This window comes from Psittacula echo, assembly GCF_963264785.1.
Source record: "Psittacula echo genome assembly, chromosome: 20".
NCBI classification, from domain to species: Eukaryota; Metazoa; Chordata; class Aves; order Psittaciformes; family Psittacidae; genus Psittacula; species Psittacula echo.
The window spans coordinates 5,475,289-5,494,374 of record NC_137756.1 but is presented as its reverse complement, the minus strand read 5'-3'; the positions used below and the strand labels follow the sequence as shown (position 1 = coordinate 5,494,374).

Below are 19,086 nucleotides of genomic sequence, written 5' to 3'. Positions count from 1 at the left end.
ATGGCTGTGCCCATCACAGTAGTGCAAGTGTACCTTCCAGTGTTAGGTGAAACACAACTATACTGTTATCACTGCTGCTCAGTTACTGTCCTAATCTCTTCTGCCATGCCAGAGCTACATGAAGGGGAAAGACCTTTTCAGTAGGTCTCTCTGGGTTTTATTGTTCTGGGGTTTTTATTGTCATGATTATTATTTGACTATATGTGAGGCAGAAGGATGTGATGGAAGATTCCTTGATAAAAGTTTCTGTGTATGTTTGCCAAAGATGTCCTTGGCATAGGTTGGATACTATGTTGCATAGTTGCATACTATGGAGTAGCCCCTTACATTTGGTAGAACATTTTGTCTGAAGGCAATAGAGAAGGCAGAGGAGAGCTGCAGTGTCTGCTGCCACTTCTGTGGTGAGGGAGTGCGAAGGGTGTCCTGTAGGTTGAACAGCTTCATGCCCTGATGTCCTTACTACTGTAAACCCAGCCAAGAGGTGACAAAGGCATGAGTAAATGAATCCAGGTGGTTGCCTGTGAGAGTAGCATAGCTTTCTCTGTCATCCAGAGGTGACTGAACGTCATCAAATCAAAGATGATTATCATGTGCTGATAATGGCATGTGGGAATGAAGCATTGATGAGGAGTCCAAGAACAGTCCTGAATAGTGAAATGAGTTAACCAGGTCAGGACCAAAAGACGGCTGCACAGTCTCTGTTGTCTACACTCCCAACTCCATCTGGTTCTGAACTAGCCCCAGTTTCTCAACATCCATGAGCTTTGTATCATCTTAATGGCTACTGTTCTCTTGTTTTTCATTTGTTCTGTCTTAAGGCTTTTTCTTTGCTTTGAGTTCTGAGCATGAATCTTATTTGAACATTAGATAAGATCAGCCTTGCAAGGAGTCAGTATGCAATTTCTGGCACCATCAGCTCCTTTGAAACTTGGAGGAAAGATCCTGACTTCCCGTGAACAACTAGTGCCTTCAATCTTGAAAGCTAGAGCTTTTGTGGATGACTTGCAGTCTCTTTTTTCTGCCCCCACATAGAAAGTAAAATGTATGTAAAATGGTATATTATTTGGCAAATGGAGGTGTTGCCAAGAAAGAGAATTACATCTGCCCAGGGAGAGTGGATTGCTAGCTGCTTTCCTCTGCGGTGAGGTTGGAGTTCAATAGGATCAAGGTGTGAGGAGGAACCTAGTTCTGTGCTAGCAGTCCAGTAACAAGCGTATTTTGTATGTCATGACAGGAAGAATTAGCCCTTTGAGATTTCATGTAAGGAATTTCTTGGACTGACAGAACAGAATCTGTCTGAAAAAGCACAAGGTCTAGATGACTGTGCAAGAGTCTCTGTGGTTATATTCCGAGATCCTCATGGTCCCATCTTGCTGGGAGATACGTGAACCTGTGGACCTTCCAGAGGTTTTGTCTCTACCATATCAAAACTTGCTGACTCTGGGAGAAAATCTTGCTCTTGGTGCTCTTCGATGTTTTCTAACAGCACGTTGGCTATAGCTGTATGATAATGATCATCATTGGATGGAAAAACAACCAGCTCACTGCAATCCTAGAGATTTAGTATAAAAATAAAATAGGCAGAAATAAAGTTGAACATAGGACTCATGGCTCATACAGTAAAGCTTCCACTTTGCTTCAAACTGTCTGCAGCTTACAGTATGATAGAAGACAATGGAAAACTACTCAATGGGGAGCTTCATAATGTGCTTTTTCCTTCGTGGAATAGTATCCCATTTGTTTCGTTGGTTTTGAGAGCTTGGGGACATAGCTAAACGTGGTAGTTTGGAAGATACTCCCGTATTAGTTGTCAGGACTCCTTTGTCAAAGACCTCTTTGCCCTTTCCTGTGATCACAAGTTTGAGTCCCTTTGAAGCAGCCACAACTGCTGAAACAGGGGCTTCCAGGGCAATTGGAAACTTGGATGTGCTGTCACATCATCCTATTGCACTGCGTGTCTTGTCACTACATTTGCACACAAAGGGGAAATGTAAAGTTTGACTTTTAGCTTATGGAGGGTTTGTTAGAATGGAGGCTCATTATTTTTCCAGGAAGGGAAAAACCTCCTAAAGATATCTCATGAAATTTAACACCAAGGGGATCTTCCTGAGGAAAACAGATCTCATTAATTTCATTTTAAAGAAGTCACAGTGTACACTGCAGTACCAAGGAACTAGCTTTAAAAATGGACTCTAACCTGTGTTCATTAAATGGACTGTATGTAATGGACGTAGGCTAGTGGCCAAGTCACTCCCATCAGAAGGCAGTGTCTTAGACACTTGACTTCCTGAATCCTCCTGGGGAACGGTGGTTTTCTCTCTCTATGCACATCTGTGTGAATGGATTAATATTTTATAGCCTTTTGAGAGCCAACATTAGATGCGAAGAGCTATCCTGCTGCTTCAACTCTGCCTGCCAGTTAGCACCATTCTGGGGTTAAATGGGTTCTGCTGCAGGTTAGATGTCTAACTAAAATGCTCCCAGTTATGTGGAGGAAGGGTGAACTGTACCTTAGGGCCAGATGCATTTGTCCAGCATCCTCTGAAACATCTTTGATTTTCAGAAAAGGACAACAGACAGGAATTTGGGAGGGTTTTCTCTAAATCTTCCAGCACCTGCTCTAGTGGAAGGTGTCCCTGCCCATGGCAGGGAGTTGGAACTGAATGAGCTTTAAGGTTCCTTCCAACCCAAACCAGTCTGTGGTTCTATGATCTTCAAACTGATAAATCATAGAATTATAGAATGGTTTGGGTTGGAAAGGACCTTAAGATCATCCAGTTCCAATCCCCCTGCCATGGGCAGTCAAGTGGAAATCAATTGGAGAGCATTTGTCTAAAATGCAGTGCATGAAGCTCTCATCTAATGCAGATTTTTGTCTACTACTATAAACTGTAATGTTAAAGTTAGTTTGTTATGAATATTACTAATGCGGAAAGAATGACTGTGAAGTTATTTGCTACATCATATGCTCTAGTAGGTAGATTTTACTGTTGCTCCGTACTGAAGGGAAGAATCTGCCTTTTTTTCCCAGCATGTGTTATTTTTATGGAACAGTCAGAGGTGACTCATGTTCAATATGAGCGCACACAAAAGAAATGTAGCAAAAAAATCATCTTCTTTTATACCAAGTTATTTAAGTAATACCTTTAGTGACAAATGCAATGTACAGGGAAACCTTTCTAGGCAAAGGTTGCCATAAATGTGATTGTTATGAATTTTGTTACTTTAGCCACCAATTAACCACTTGTATGAATGATTCCATTCCTCACCTGGCATGATGCTAACTGAAGCCTGCAGATGCTTTTTCCTAGAGTTCCCAGAGCTTTGGAACAGGCCCATAAGTCTATAGGCAAATAACAATAATTCTTCCTTTTTTAGATAGCAAGTTTTCTTGTGTTCTGTCTAGGTTGGGGAAAAACATGGAACTTTTCTGCTTCTAACCTGTGTGACCCCATTAATAAAGAATGAACACTTGTTCTAAAACTCCCAATGGGAATTAGGTCCTGTCAAAAGCATTATTGTTCTTTCATTCTACATATGGCCGTGTGATAAGCTGGAGCTTCAGAACATTCTCAACCCATGGAAATGCTAAATAACATGTTCAAAATTGAAACATTTCTTCAGCCAGCCCTATAATTAAAGAGGAGGAAGACAGACAAGCGTAATGGGTGTTTATCAGTTGTCAAAAAACCCCACTTGCTTCTTGCCAAGTTTCATTTATAAAAACATTTCTATGACTTAGAAATAAGCAGAAGGAAATGGGGGGGGGGATGGTGTTTAATTGCTTTTTTCATAGACTACAGGTGCTGCGTTGGCCAGATTTCAGTAGGGTAATCCTGATTTTCTGTACTGAAAAGCTCTGTATTTGCATAAGGTTACCCACTGTATTTTCTGAGCTACCTTGTAATAGCATCACTTGCTATTTGAAGGGATATTTCACAGCAACATTATTATGTGTCTGCGTGTGTAAATGAATTCTGATCCCAGAGTACTCTGACAGCTAAGAACAGCGAAAAGAAAGGAAATCGCTAGTAAGAAAAGCACAGGTTCAAGTTACAAAAAAGGTGAGAAAGCAAATAGAAAACTGCCTTTCAATGGCAAGAGTGTGTAAAACAAAATCAGAGGGATTGCTAATACTTTTAAGACTGAAACTGAGATCTCCAAAAAAGCAATCTCCAAAGCAGGGTGGGTTTGTTTATTGCGTGCCATGTACTCGAATTGAGTCACTGACTACTAGAAAAGAAAGCAGTTCATAGAAAATGCTTGCTTACAGGGAACTGTGGTAGCTTTGGGGGTTGCGTTTTTTTGCTGGTTTTCATTTGCTGAGTGTCTGTTAATCCCAACTGTCCCTGTGGGAGGCAGCATGAGGCAGGATTCATGGATTTTTCTAGTCAGTCAAGGTCACCAATGTGATTAGGTGAGATCAAGGGAGATTGGAAGACTGAAGGAGCCCTCAAGTGTACTCTGTATCCTAAGGCATAGCTAGGGTTCCCCTAAAATACGGAGCTGTATCATCCAGAACTTCTTCCTGGCTCCTTCTATAGGTATTGTACATGAAATAGGCCAAACCAGCCTTTAATACCAAGTCAATGCACTTCCTGAACTGTACTGCACAGAGCCAGCAGGAGACTGAGATGCACATGAAATGTCTAAAAGTACGTGCAAAAAGGAACTGTGTGAGCTACATGCGTAGCATTTGGTAATGCAAAGCTTTTGCCTGATTCCATTGATTTCTGTGAAGTTCAGTCAGTGGCAGCACAGTGGAACTACTGGCATCTATTAGTTCTTCTAAAAACGTTGTTTAAAAGAAGTTAAGGTTAGGACAATGATGAAAAGCTGGATTTTTGGTCTCTGCTCATACTGACTTTGTGTAGTGTGGCTCCTTTGACTGCAGTAGAATGACTCCTGATGTACAGCAGAGCTCAGGGGAAGAGGAGACAGCTCTGTGAAATTGCATGCTAAATAGCTCAGGTTCTCTTGCTGTGCTGGAATCTGTGATAATTAATACACTTAAAAGGAAATTAAATGATCACCTGGAGTTACTCCTACATTTAATTGTGTCATGTTTGGCTATACCTGATTTGAGCTTTGAGGCAAAAGAAGAATCAAAAAGATACTTCTGAACACCACCTGGATGTTGTCATTAAGAAAATGAGTGTAATATATATGTATGTATTCAAGCATTCCTGCCTTGATAAAACATGAGTGTGCAGGCTTTTCATGTCCAAGATTATTTGCAGTATAGTATTGAATAAGATAGTGCCCCTCTACCTGCTGAATTACACGTGTTGTACAGTAGAGCCATGTACAACTAGCAACCCTGCTGGCAAATGTCTGGTTCTTGGATCACTTTGTCTGCAAGGACTGGAGGACATGAAATCTTTGGTTGGCTTCTGCGCTGCTTGTACAGGTGTAAAGGTGAAATATCCTTTTTTGGCACTGAATTCTGGAACTGTTCTAGGCAGAAAACCAAACAAGTAGGTGAGGATCTGCCATGTTCAATCTCAATAAAGCAAAATGTCCTGTTGCAAGAAGAAAGGAAACATGGAAGAAGCTTCATTCTTCTCACCTGCTGACTTCATAGGCTAGGAGAGAGGAGCCATGCATACAAGTGCTGCATGGTTTTTTCTAAGTGCTTTCTAATAAATTCAGTGGTCAGAAAGCAGGGTGATGGGGCAGGACATCTCATGTATCACAGTATCACAGTATGTTAGAGATTGGAAGGGACCTCAAAAGATCATCTAGTCCAATCCCCCTGCCAGAGCAGGAACACCTAGATAAGGTTACACAGGAATGTGTCCAGGCGGGTTTTGAATGTCTCCAGAGAAGGAGACTCCACACCTGGGCAGCCTGTTCCAATGTTCTGTCACCCTCACTGAGAAGAAGTTTCTTCTCAAGTTTAAGTGGAACCTCTTGTGTTCCAGTTTATACCCATTACCCCTTGTCTTATCATTGTTTGCCATTGAGAAGAGCCTGGCTCCATCCTCGTGACACTCCCCCTTTATATATTTATATACACTAATAAGGTCATGTATATGAAAGGAAAGCACCCTGCCAGTGTGACATGAGCTTCCTGCATGTCAACAGGCAAAAGGAGGTCCAGGAATTGCCTTGTTGGAAGTAGAAGAGGATATATAAACTGGGCATGCTATATAGATAAGAAAGGTGGGGCTTATGCTGCATGATGAAAAGTGGTTAAGGAGTGAGGTGCCGTATGAAGCAGCGTGCTCTCCTGGCAGTAAGCTACTCTGACAGACAATCAGTGGTCAAATGTGAGACATTATACACACCACAGCACAGAATAACCAGTTTTCAAACATGAGGTGAAGAGTAGAAAGCATCTTTCTACTGACTCTTGTGATTTAGAAGGGCTTTGTGCTTCTCAGGTAATAAAACATAGTGTGATCTTTAATTGTTCAGGTGCATGTGTTTGTTCCCAACTGGACATCTTTGTTGCTGAAGCATTGGTGGTGATGGTAGAATTCTACCAGCAAACCTACTATTAATTTCTTATTTGACACTTCCCTCAAGCTGTCTCCAAAAGCAAACAAATGTTTATGTATTTGCCATATCTCGTATTTCAGATCTTTGCTGGTTTTCATCTGCTCAAGTCTAGTATGTAATCCATCTGCATAAAACATTCCATTGTGCAAGAGTGAACTCAGATGAAGAGATCGGCAGTTTCACATGCCAGGGTTTGACTGACAGTGCACAGCTAGATTTTGCTCAGATGCTGGGGAGATTTACCTGTGTTTCCTTTTGCTCTTTGGTCATTTTCTTCATCTGTCACAGTCATCTAGATCTTTATGCAGAGGAGGATTGATGTAAAATACAGGATTAGTTACACTGTTTGAAACAACCTTTCCCTTTCCCCCTTTGTTCATGATTTATTTGGGGGTTTATAATAAAGGTTGTATGGCACTTCAGGTGCTTTTACAATAAACAATTAGAAATCACAGTTAATGGTGACTTACTTTCAGCTTTTTTCCCCAGCATCCGTAAGTGTTATTTTAGGGAGTCCTTCAATTCAGAGGTAGTGGTTTATGTTTTAGGTTCATAGCCCTTCAGTGGATTTGGACAATTGATTTTTCAAATCCTTTAGATTTTTGGCATTTATCATGTGTCAGGGAATTCTGCAGCTTAAGCTATATTTTCTGTGATGAAAACTCTCAGTTTTGAACCCTGTTGGGTTCCTGTTGTTTTGAATGCCCCTGAGGGACTTGGAAGAAGCAATGAACAGTTGTTTCATGCTTACATACCTTCCTGTTATTCACAATTTTATAAACCTCTATCATGTTCTTTTCTCACCCATACCTAAGGCTACTTATTTGTTTATTCCCGGTATAGAAGCTCATCCTTGCAGCCCTCTCTTAAACCTTTTTCTCATTCTACTAAATCTTTTCTGAAAGGAGCAGACCAGAAGTGATAGAATTCAAACTGTGAGTGCACAGTGTGTTTCTGTGGTGGTATCATGACAGTTTTGTGCTTTCTCCCTACTCTGTTTCTGGGAAATCTGAACATTCCATGTACTTCTCTGAGTATGGCAGAATGCTGAATGCAATGGTTTCCTTTGGATTTCAGAGGACTGTGTAAGTTAATGACAGTATCCTCTTTCTCTGCAGCTGCTGATGGAATGGTGTGTAATGAGTTATGCTCAAGTGATGGCTGTTGGGGGCCAGGCCCAGACCAGTGTCTCTCCTGCAAGCGCTTCATCAGGGGCAGGACCTGCATAGACTCCTGTAACCTGTATGATGGGTAAGATACTTCCCTTGCACTTTGCCTTCAAGTTGCTGATTACATTGTTCAGGACTTCAATAAGTAAGTTATTTTGGTTTAAAATTTGATTTTGAGTGACATATATTATGGGATAAGTTTTAAAGATTTCCAAATCCGAACTTGTGTAGAAGGTTTTACTTAGTATTCTGCTAAAATTTTCATGCAGCATCAAGTTTGTTGCACCTTTTGCATTGCTGATGGTGTGAACACTTTGATTTAGGTGAAGACTTACACAAAAAAAGCCCCCACCATTTAGCCCTACTTGAATAGACAGTCCTGTTCCAAAACACATGCACTTATGTCCTTTCAGATGAGTTAGATCTAGGCATTTGATAGAGAAACTCTCTAAATGAGGACCCCAAAGTAGAAACACTCACTCTATTTTCATAACGTGTGTACACACAACTCTAAATATTAAACCAACATGAGTTCTCCCCTCCTTTCCCTCTGCTGCTCATGCATGTGCACCATCTTTTCTGGAGGATAGGTGGGGGAATTCCTACATATGGTACAGCCAGTATGTAGGAATGAGGAATCGGCCTCATGACAGACAAAATAGAGCTGAACTGCTTTATATTAGCTGCAGCAGCAGAAATTCATAATTAGGCTGTGGAGGGGAGCAGGTGGAATTTCAGTCCTTGTCTAACAGCATAGCAAGGTCCCCAGCACCTCTTCTAAAGTCAGGATAAAAAACCTAAATGATATGAATTATTTTTTTCAACTCAAACTGTTTTTTGAAAATAAGGTCACTACGTGGTTTTGTTCTCTTTCTTTTTCTGCACTGGATGCCAACTTGTGTAACTGTTAAGGAAAGAGTATTAAATGAACTGCCACATAACATGAAAAACTTCCTAAGCTCTTCGATCTGGAGAATGCATGCAAAAGAAACCAGGGAAGGGTGTGATCACTTGCAATAGTGGAGTGGGGTTTTTCTGTGCTGTATTGTTGCAATAGAACCTAATGGCTCTAAAGGAGCATCCATAAACTAAGCACAGAGGCCTTCACCCTTACCTGGATGTTACTGGAGCCCACTAATGTGAGTGTGCAGCACATCTTCAACTGGTTAGTACCAATATTTTAACTGGTTAATGCGATGCTGTGGTTAGTGGGAGAAAAAACAACCTGCTCACATGTTAATTTATCCCAGCCTAGAAGAGGGATGTATTGTGTTGAGAGGGTGCTGGAGGGTTTTTTTGTGAGGGGTAACTGGCAGCCAAAATGAGATACCTGGCGTTTGAAGGAAGAAATCCCACCTACGATCACTACTTTGCCACCCCTTGTAAGTGGTTAATAAAAAGATGATAGTTTCTAGTGGAGCAAAAGGATTTGTTTTGAGGTTTTTTAGATTCAGACCTCAATCTGGAATTGTTGTTGAATAAGTTACAAGGCTTTTAGACAATGGGCTTTAAAAAGAGAGCATTTGTAGAAACCTGAATAAAACAAGAGCAGCACTATGAATCAGTGTTCTTTCTAGTCCTTTCCTGCCTGATAGTAGTGTCTCACATGTAACAAGTGGCTTCCTGAACCTGAGCAGGAGTGACAATTCCATAGATAAAAATCCAGAAATTAGTTACTTTGCCCTATCAATGATGTCCTTGTTTCTTAAGAGGGCGAAACCCTACTATAATTTTATACTGGTAAACAAGATGCCTTCTGCTTCACCTGCCTGTGGGTGAGGTTTTCAGCTGGTGCAAAGCAGCATAATGTCATTAACAGAATTGATCTCAGCTGTGCAGTCTGCTCACCTGCACACAGCTGAAGTGATTTCCACTTGCTGAAGAGCAGCCATTTTGTCTCAGTTTCCATCCCAGTTTCAGCCTCACCTCTGTTCTCTCCTGACTCGCATGCAAAATATTTTCCTAGGGAATTTCGGGAATTTGCAAATGGTTCTGTCTGTGTGGAATGTGATCCCCAGTGCGAAAAGATGGAAGAAAACATGATCACGTGCTACGGGCCGGTAAGAACAAACCTTGGTATGTTACGGGCTGGCTAGTTAAAGAGTGCTGAAGCACAGGCATTTTCTGCTTACAGACTTTAAAGCAGCTATTGAAAATTAATGTTAACAAAAGCAGAAAATATGCAATCTCTGCATGTAGGGACAGAATTCTGCTCATGTTAAATTGGTGCTGGGAATAAACTTGCTTGGATCAGCCCCCTTTAGAAAATGTTTAAAAAGTTTTCCTTTTCTTTCCTGGGTTGTTTTAATGCCTTAGTGGTACAGACAGACTTTGTTTTTAGATGAGAGCTAGCATGCAGCTGTGATTTGAGTGCCCTCTTTATCACTGCTATGATTCTTTATACTCAGCTCTGTCCTGTTCTACCGCAGCTCTGCAGTTTCTGTTTCCTTTTTTTTCTATTTCCCCATGAAAAGTATGGAATTTTGTCTCAATTTCTGGGTTAACTTGAACAATATGTTTAGGGGTTTGTTTCTTTCAAACTTAGGTTAGCCTTTTCGGTTGTTTAAATAGGCAATTTTTTTCATGCATCCTAAATGAACACTACAGATTGTTCAGTGCTTGTTTGCCATCCAGAGTGACCTAGGACACGCTTGAGAGGTGGCCAATGCTAACCTCATGAAGTTCAGCAAAGCCAAGTGGAAGGTCCTACACCTGGGTCAGGGCAATCCCTGGCACAGCTACAGGCTAGGCAGAGAAGAGATTCAGAGCAGCCCTGCAGAGATGGACTTGGGGGTGTTGGTTAATGAGAATCAGAACATGAACTGGCTTCAGTGTGCACTCACAGCCCAGAAAGCCAGCCGTATCCTGGGCTGCATCAAAAGAAACGTGACCAGCAGGTCAGAAGAGGTGATCCTGCCACTCTATTCTGCTCTTGTGAGACCTCACTTGGAGTACTGTGTACAGTTCTCGTGTCCTCAACATAAGGACATGGAGTTGCTGGAGCAAGTCCAGAGGAGGACATGAGGATGAGCAGGGGCTGGAGCACCTCCTGTATGGAGACAGGCTGAGAAAGTTGGGGCTGTTCAGCCTGGAGAAGAGAAGCTGCATGGAGACCTCAGAGCAGCTTCCAGTGTCTGAAGGGGGCTGCAAGGATGCTGGAGAGGGACTTCTCATCAGGAACTGTAGTGATAGGACAAGGGGTGATGGGTTCAAATTGAAACAGGGGGAAGTTCAAGGTTGGAGATAAGGCAGAAGTTCTTCCCTGTGAGGGTAATGAGGCACTGCAACAAGGTTGCCTGATTGAAGTGGTAAATGCTCCATCCCTGGCAGTGTTCAAGGCCAGGTTGAACAGAGCCTTGGGCGACAGGGTCTAGTGGGAGGCATCCCTGCCCACAGCAGAGGGTTTGGAACTAGATGATCTTTAAGGTTATACTTTCCAACTGTAACTATTCTATGATTCTATAAATAAGTGCTATTAACAGTTATTGCTGAGTGTGCCGCCAGCTGAGGACTTGCAAATTCTAATGTAGCAGGAAGAGACAGAGGAACTTGAATGTACTGCATTTCTTTCTTCCACATCTCCAGGGACCTGACCACTGCACAAAGTGTTTCCATTTTAAGGATGGTCCAAATTGTGTGGAAAAATGTCCTGATGGCTTACAGGGGGCCAACAGCTTCATTTTCAAATATGCTGATGAGGATCGTGAGTGCCATCCGTGCCATCCAAACTGCACCCAAGGGTAAGTGCCAATTCTGTCAAGTGAGCCATCTTATTTACTGTTTATAGCACATGATTATTTACATACAGTTTGTGTGGGTAAAGCACTTGCCCCACTCCTGAAAACAGTGTGTGCAGCAGTAGTGTGACCTTCGATTTTTCAGGGATCTCGTGATTTTTGGGTTCTAGTCATGAATGTCCAGCAGTTTAACAGGAAAAAGGCTTAAACCCCTTCTGAAAACCACAGAAAACAGCTTTTCACAGCAGTGCTCTTAGCTCTCCTTCTACCTATCACAGGTTTGTAGCAAATGCTGCCAGTGACACTTCAGTGTAGGCCTGTAAAATGACTTTATTTTTAGTATTCACTTGTTGACAGAATTTTTAACTCTGCTCCTTGCTTTTGGTGAACTAACCTGGCAGCACTACTGTGAGATGAAAGTGTTAATGCTCTTTCTCTCATATGGGGACTGATGCAAAGGGTTTGTCTGAAACCAGGCTTCATACAGGAGTCTGGTTCTGAGCATCAACTTCTCAAGTGCTGTCTAAGTGCCTTAAATCACTTGTTACATTTGGAAATATACAGCTCATATATCTGAGCCAAAGTTACGGATCTATGCCACAAAATAATAGTAGTCACATGCGCAACTATTGTTTTCTATGGGCCACACAAGTTAAATGTTGGGGTTTTTTTTGATGAGATGGTTGGTGGTGTCTGTCCAGCATACAGAACATAGGAAGGGAAAGGCAGCCAGGGGAAAGAAGAGCAAACTTCAGACAGTGAAATAATCTTCAGCAAGAGGCTGTTATTGTTTAGCAGCTAAAATTAAACCAGTAAATTATTCAATGTAATCTTGATGTCAACAGCTGTTGCCATTCAAAATGAGACCTTTTGCTGGTTTTGCAAATCTAATTACAATAGAGCCATTAGGGAAATGAAAGTGAGATCGCAAAGACACAGCCAGGATCTGTTTCAGATTTGTCTTCCTCTCAGACCCTTTAAATCAGTTATGCAATAAGAAAAATGCTGCTACCGTGGAAAAGGAGAGTAAAAAGAAACAGTATGAAAAGATGAGCTCACTTCAGGAGCTCTGGTTCTGGCTTTAATAAATGATGTAAGTGCCAATTCTGATCCAGTCTGACAAGCCCAGCAATGTATGATAGATTTACTGTCCACCCTACTTAAGAAGTGCCTTGCAGCTCTGCTGGCCTCTCAGAAGACAAGGATGCAATACTACTTCTAATTCCCTCCTCTCTTTTGGAGAGGTCTAAGTGTTACTAATCTTCATGTCACAACTGTTTCTCCTAGTCCGGAAACAGAGCAGAATGTTTTCCATGCCTTTCCACTTCTTCATAGGCATCAGTAGTTTGCAAGTGTTACTTGCTTTTATCTCCCTAGATAGAACAGTATCAAGAAGGAAGACTTTTATGTCTTGTGATTAAAATCTGATGTTCTAGTTCATAAACAAACAGGAAAGGCATTAGGCAGTTGTAGCAGGTATTCATTGGCAACCCTTGGTGACGCAGTGTTCCTTTGTTGGCATGTAAGCTTTGAACTTGCAGTTATTCCTTCTTATTTTCTGCAGCTGGTAAGGTAAAAGAATGTCTCATTTAGCATTGTGTGTCAATCCCTAGAGAACTGATAAACCGCCACTAGTGAAAGGGCCAGAGGTTTCACACCCAGGTTATGTAGGAAGAGGTGTGGTTATCTCCTCGGTGAGGAGCTATCCCTTTGCCATGAGTAAAACAGTATTCCTCATGGAAATCCTCATGCTCTTATTAAAGAGTTACTGCATCTATTCTTAGGTATTTAGTTATCCCTCATAAAAACAATACCCCACTACCCCCCAAGTCTGGGTACACTTGGGTATTTTTTTCTAGTGTTCCTAAAGACTTTCTGGTATGTGATGACATTAATGACTACCCAAGATGTCTGGGGCTTATGGGTTGTCCATCTTCTCGCCAATGTTGTCAGGGGCTGAATGTGCCCACAGAGAGAAGGCAAACTCTTGCTCCTTTTCTCCTTCAATACAGAATTCTCTAGTTTCATACCCTTCCTTTAGAAATTAGTATTTAAATTCCCCTCAGTCAGGATTGTTCAGTGAGATAGATTGTGGAGGGAACATATCTTGATATTTGGCTCATGACTGAATGGTACAGAGAAACTGTAATTCTACTTTATCTAGCATGTCTTTTCTCCTCTCTGTCAGATCAGTTGCTGGAATAAAACTGATGCCCTCTCAGTACAGCTTGGATAATCATCAAAAAGTGTTGAGCTGCTGCAGAGCAGTGCTCCTAGTGTGGTATTATCTCATTCCTGCAGTGCTGCTGTCTTTGAATCTGACTGCTTGCTAGAATGGGTTGTTCCCATATGTTGTTCCTAGTCACTCCTACCTGTTGTTGTCACCAGGGAAGATGTCTGTGCCATCCCTCTGTTTCCTGGGAGCATCTTACCATAATTTCATCATGGTTCTTGCAGATGATTGCTTTACGCCCTAGACCATTCTCCTCCCTTATTCAATGATAATGGCTGCTTCTGTTAATAGGTGTGTAATTATCCAGCCCTGTTAGTGATCTTGCATTCACTAGGAGAACCATCAAGGAGTGACTTCCTTGGAAGTAACCATGCTCTTGGCCTTACATCCCCATGCTAAACATCAGCTACTTGAAGCCAGTTTGGAGCAGATCTGGGGCATGTGGGACAGCTATCCCGTTTAATTCAAGAGTCAGACAGCACTTGGCACCTCTTGTTGCAGAGCGAGCCAGAATGGAGCACTTTCACAGAAATAAAATGCTAATTATATAATAGCATTCGACACAAGTGGGAGTTCTCACTGGACACCTCTCCTCCTCATAGAAAGTCATTTTCTCACAAAGCTTTTTGGAAGACGTGTATTACTCTTCATCAAAACTTTATTTTCCTTCGAAGCCAAGACCAAAGAAATCAGGGGAACCTTATGTGCGTGGTCCAGAAGGGATTTGAAGGCAGAAGTACTGTCTTGCCCCTAAGTGTTAGGTGTATTTTTAGGAAGGCATTATGAATTTCATAGGATAAAACAGCACAAATTTAATGACAATAAATTCTGAATAAGAAACTGTTACTCTTTTGTTGGTGCAAAATGTTCCCCAATCTCCTGCCCCAGTTCAACTTTCTTATTGTCACTGTCAGAATACCCTTCCTGTTAGCTAAATAACCGCCTGGTTTTCAGTTGGCTATTCATAGCAATAGTTGCATGACTGGTCATCACCAGAACTAAGGGTTTCTGATCAGAGTTAATCTGCTTATGCCATTGTATCATCAGTTTTGTTTGAAATGGTGGAGTTTATGATCCTTAGGGGCAGTGAGGAGGGTGCGCAGGAAGTTTGCTACCCTGGACTTCAGGAGAGCAGATTTGGCCTCATGAGGGATCTGATTGGTACAGTACCATGGGATAAATAAAGCCCTGGATGGAAGAGGGGCCCAAGAAAGCTGGCTAATAATCAAGAATCACCTCCTCCAAGCTCAGTAGTGACGCATCCCAATGAAGAGGAAGTCAGGCAGGAACGTCAGGAGGCTTGCAAGGATGAACAAGGAGCTCCTGGACAAAGTCCAACACAAAAAGGAAGCCTACAGAAGGTGGAAGCAAGGACAGGTAGCCTGGGAGGAATAAAGAGAAATTGTCTGAGCAGCCAGGGATCAGGTCAGGAAAGCTAAAGCCCTGATAGAATTTAATCTGGCCAGAGACATCAAGGGCAACAAGAAAAAAACCTTCTATAGGTACATTTGGGATAAAAGGAAGATAAGGGAAAATGTGGATCCTCTCCGTAAGGAAACAGGAGACCTGATTACCCAGGACATGGAGAAGGCTGAGATACTCTGTGACTTTCTTGCCTCTGTCTTGACCAACAAGAGCTCCAGCCACACTACCCCAGTTGCAGAAGGCAATGGTGGGGACTGAGGAAATGAAGAAGCACCCACTGTAGAAGATCAGGTTTGAGACCATCTAAGAAGCCTAAAGGTGCACAAGTCCATGGGAGCTGATGAGATGTGTCAATGGGTCCTGAGGGAATTGGTGGATGAAGTGGCTAAGCGACTATCCGTCATATTTGAGAAGTTGTGCAGTCTGGTTGCTTTGAGTAACCTGCTGTAGTGGAAGATGTCTTTGCCCCATGGCAGGAGGTTGGAACTGGATGAGTTTTAAGGTGCCTTCCAACCCAAACCATTCTGTGATTGTTTCTAATGACAAAGATTTTTGAGACTTCATCTGACTGCAAATGGCTTCACTGCTCCACATCCGTGAACAGTTCAGACCCTGCCTTTCAATCCTAATGAAAATTGCTGAAAGACAAGATTTGTGATAGAGGAGAAAAGGATTGTTGCAGGAGAAAACATTTGCTATTATAGTTTTTAATACTATCTTGTCATTTTCTTTCAGGGGATGATTATCTGTAAAGCCAGGATGAGCTCCAAGTGTAATGATTTTGTATAAGCTGTATTGGACTGTTGTATGGTACTGAATATATCATTAGCAAATTGACATGTATTAGTTAACGAGTTCATTTTACAGAGCAAACTTGGAAGTGAAAGTATCATCCAGAATCCAAGCAGAAAAAGGAACCCTGGGGGGTATATGGAGTACCAGTGTTGTATGTGATTTTTGTCAAAAAGCCTGAAACCAAGGAAGTTACTTCCAGAGGAAAAATAACGGATGACTTGATGGTGCAAAATAACTTCCTAACAGCTATTGCCATTGCTCAGTGTTATACTGAGCATTGTACATTACAGCATGTAATCAGGACAGCCAGAGAGTAGGAAACTGTTCAACATGACTTGGAATAATGGAAGTTGCACCTGGATGGAGTTTTCTGTTTGGGGCTGGGAAATCCACTGAAGAAGATGACAGGTTTAAATAAAAATCAGTGGTATTTCATCTTGGAGTGGGTGAGGTGCAAACAGCACTCTCTCCTTGGATCCAAGTCCTATTCTCCAAAAGCCAGACAAAATAAATGTACAGATGCGAAATGACTCCAAGACAGTAAGTTCTTTATGTTGGTCTGCCGCTTGTCTGAACTAGTAGTAATGGGCTCTCAGACCTCTAATTTGAAGAGGGCCTTCTTTTTATTTATAGCAAGAGTCAGAGCTCAGCTTTTCTTGACGTGTTAGGAAATGGAAGATCTGAACAACTTTTTTCCAGCCTCCTTCATTACTGAACTGGTTATCTGCAAATTGCTGAGAATGCCATGAAAGGAAGACGTGCTGGATGCATTTGAGGCTGGTTAGCATTCAGACAGTCCTGAACTCTGAAGTCCTGAAGCCAAGGACAGCTCACATTTCAGAAAACACCCGGCAGGAGTTTTCTCTATGAAGTTTTTGAACTGCAGTTAAATCTTCCCTTTCCATTTATGCATTACCTGGCCACCTGGGTATTTAATGAGTCCTTTTTATGTCTGCACATTTGCTGAAGGAAACCATTATTGAGGAAATCCTTCCAATATGTGTTTGCATGTCACAGTTTTTATGTCAAAATAAGAATTCAAGTAAACAAACAAGAGGTAAGGTTCTATCATTCCACTCTCCCTGATGGGCAGGTAAGGGGAAATTGAATTAATTGAATTTATTTTACAATGGCAGAGCAACAGCTAATTTAAAAGCAGCAAAAACTGATGAGTGGCAAGTGATGGTGAAGTGGAAAGAAGATCCCATGAGAGCATATTTGAACTCTTTCAGATTTTTGACGTGCATATGCCTCTATGAAAGCCAAACTAAAAAACAGAGGACTTTAAAGGAGTTGGGGATCATACCTTCAATTTTAACTGCCTCAACAGAAGTGAGTTTCAGCCTACCAAAGCTTCGGATCACCTGCTCTTATAATGGACTTCAAACCAAAGAGCCTGTTAATAAAATGGCCCTGGGATCTTTAAAGAGATAAATAAGTGGTTTCATTTCCTTAAAATGCAAAGAGCTCAGTACACTCCATGGCTGCAGATGCACAAGCTGGACATTCAACACAAGGGTATCATGTTGTCTTAACCCCTGAAAGCTTAACTTTAAGTCTTTGAGAATCCTGACAGTGCTGTGTAAATATGTAATTGCCTTGCTATTTGTACACAGAGGACATAGGGCACCACTTCAGGTACTGTGTGTCATGAGGGCAAGGAAAATCCTCACATAGCTGTGTTTTGCAGTATCTTTCCCTATGGTTATGCTTTAGTTGGTGCTGCATAGAGTGATTCCCTGCATTTTGTTTGATGAGCACTTGCTGATTTTTGGACGTGGAGGACTTTTGGCAGCACCTAAGGAAAGCAGAATAAAATGCCTGCATCAGCAGGTACTGTTTTGCTCTGATTTTTGCTGTTGGATGTTCATCCTTGGGTTTCCCTAATGCAAGTACCATCAGCTTCCAAAATATTACTCGAGTTGCCTGAACTGGGAGCTTAGAACAGAATGAACAATTGCATCAGTTACAGAAAGCAAGAAAGTTTTGTGTTGTGCTCCTGAGGGGTCTCGTCTTGCAAATGAGCAGCTTGTGTGCAGTAATCACCGGTTTGATGATTCAGACAACATCCAGAAAAAGCAGCTCTATTGTCACGACTCCCACGTATGCAGGTGAAACCTGCCTTTGAGCCAAGATAGGTCCAACCTTGGAGTGCTGTTGCTATTAGAGTTCCCATTGCAAGCTTGTTTTTATCACAAGCTATAATTTTGTGGTGACTTGGGTTTCTCTTGAGAATTACAATTAAGATTTTGTCACAAAGAGGGGATTCCTGCTGCTGGGATCTGTAAATAACCGATTTCTCTCTTTCTCTCCCTATTTTCAATTTGGATTTGCTGCAGGTGCATCGGGCCACGTCTTGAGGACTGCATCGGCCTGATGGATAGGTACTTGCTGAGTGATCGTTCCCTGTGTGTCTTCCATCTTCCACGTGTGGACAAGGGCAAATGCATGTGCATGTCCTTGTGAATGGCAAATGACGTCTTTTGTTCTGTAATTGCCTGCAGGTGTAGAGGTCCCGCTAGTCATGACTGCATTTACTATCCATGGACACGACAGTCCACTTTACCACAACATGCTAGGTAACATCCACCACTTCTCCATTTTTGCACACAGGGTTACCACAGGAATGTTATACTATCCAGTTTGTTCAGAAACACAAATGACAGGGAGAATATAATTCGTCCTGAAGTGAGCTATGAACATCCAAATTTACTTTTCCATTTGAAAAGCCAATTCAATATCTTAATTGTTCAGGCTGATTAGAAAATGCCTTTTTTAGGTGAAATCATTAAGGATTTAATTCTGGCATTTTCTGCAGACACACATGTTTCTTGATGCAATTTTACTCAAAGTAAACATGGTGAAAACTGGCTAAATTGGAATTCACTGTTTTCCCTTTTTATTCATTTTTTTTCTTTAAGGCAGCGCTTAAAAGCAAATGAAGCTTTTCATTCCATACTTCTCTGGGAAAAAGTAAATGTTTCGGCAAAACTTAATTTCCTCCTTAACTCACACAACACTGTTATTTGATTGGGTTGGTTTGGGGTTTTTTCTTCTTCTCTTTAGGAAAAAGAGAAATCCTAACCTTGCATCAGGTTTATTTTTCAGCAATGATGATCAAAACAAATGTAGGAAAACTCCCAAAACATTGCAGTTACACTCTGCATTCTTTTCCATGAAAGCCCTTATTGCCATTCAGTTGATGTTCAAATTCAAACTGGTT

The 19,086-nt window shown here is 41.7% G+C and overlaps 1 protein-coding gene across 1 annotated transcript in view; it reads left to right on the top strand.

Moving 5' to 3' along the window:
* ERBB4 (erb-b2 receptor tyrosine kinase 4) overlaps window positions 1-19,086 on the top strand; it is a gene marked incomplete at both ends in the record, with an annotated part of 599,510 nt that overhangs the window by 441,759 nt on the left and 138,665 nt on the right. Inside the window, 4 exons of the mRNA XM_080632110.1 lie at window positions 7,623-7,755; window positions 9,640-9,733; window positions 11,259-11,413; window positions 18,368-18,442. Coding sequence (XP_080488236.1) covers window positions 7,623-7,755; window positions 9,640-9,733; window positions 11,259-11,413; window positions 18,368-18,442 — 457 coding nt within the window. The remainder of the gene's footprint in view (window positions 1-7,622; window positions 7,756-9,639; window positions 9,734-11,258; window positions 11,414-18,367; window positions 18,443-19,086) is intronic.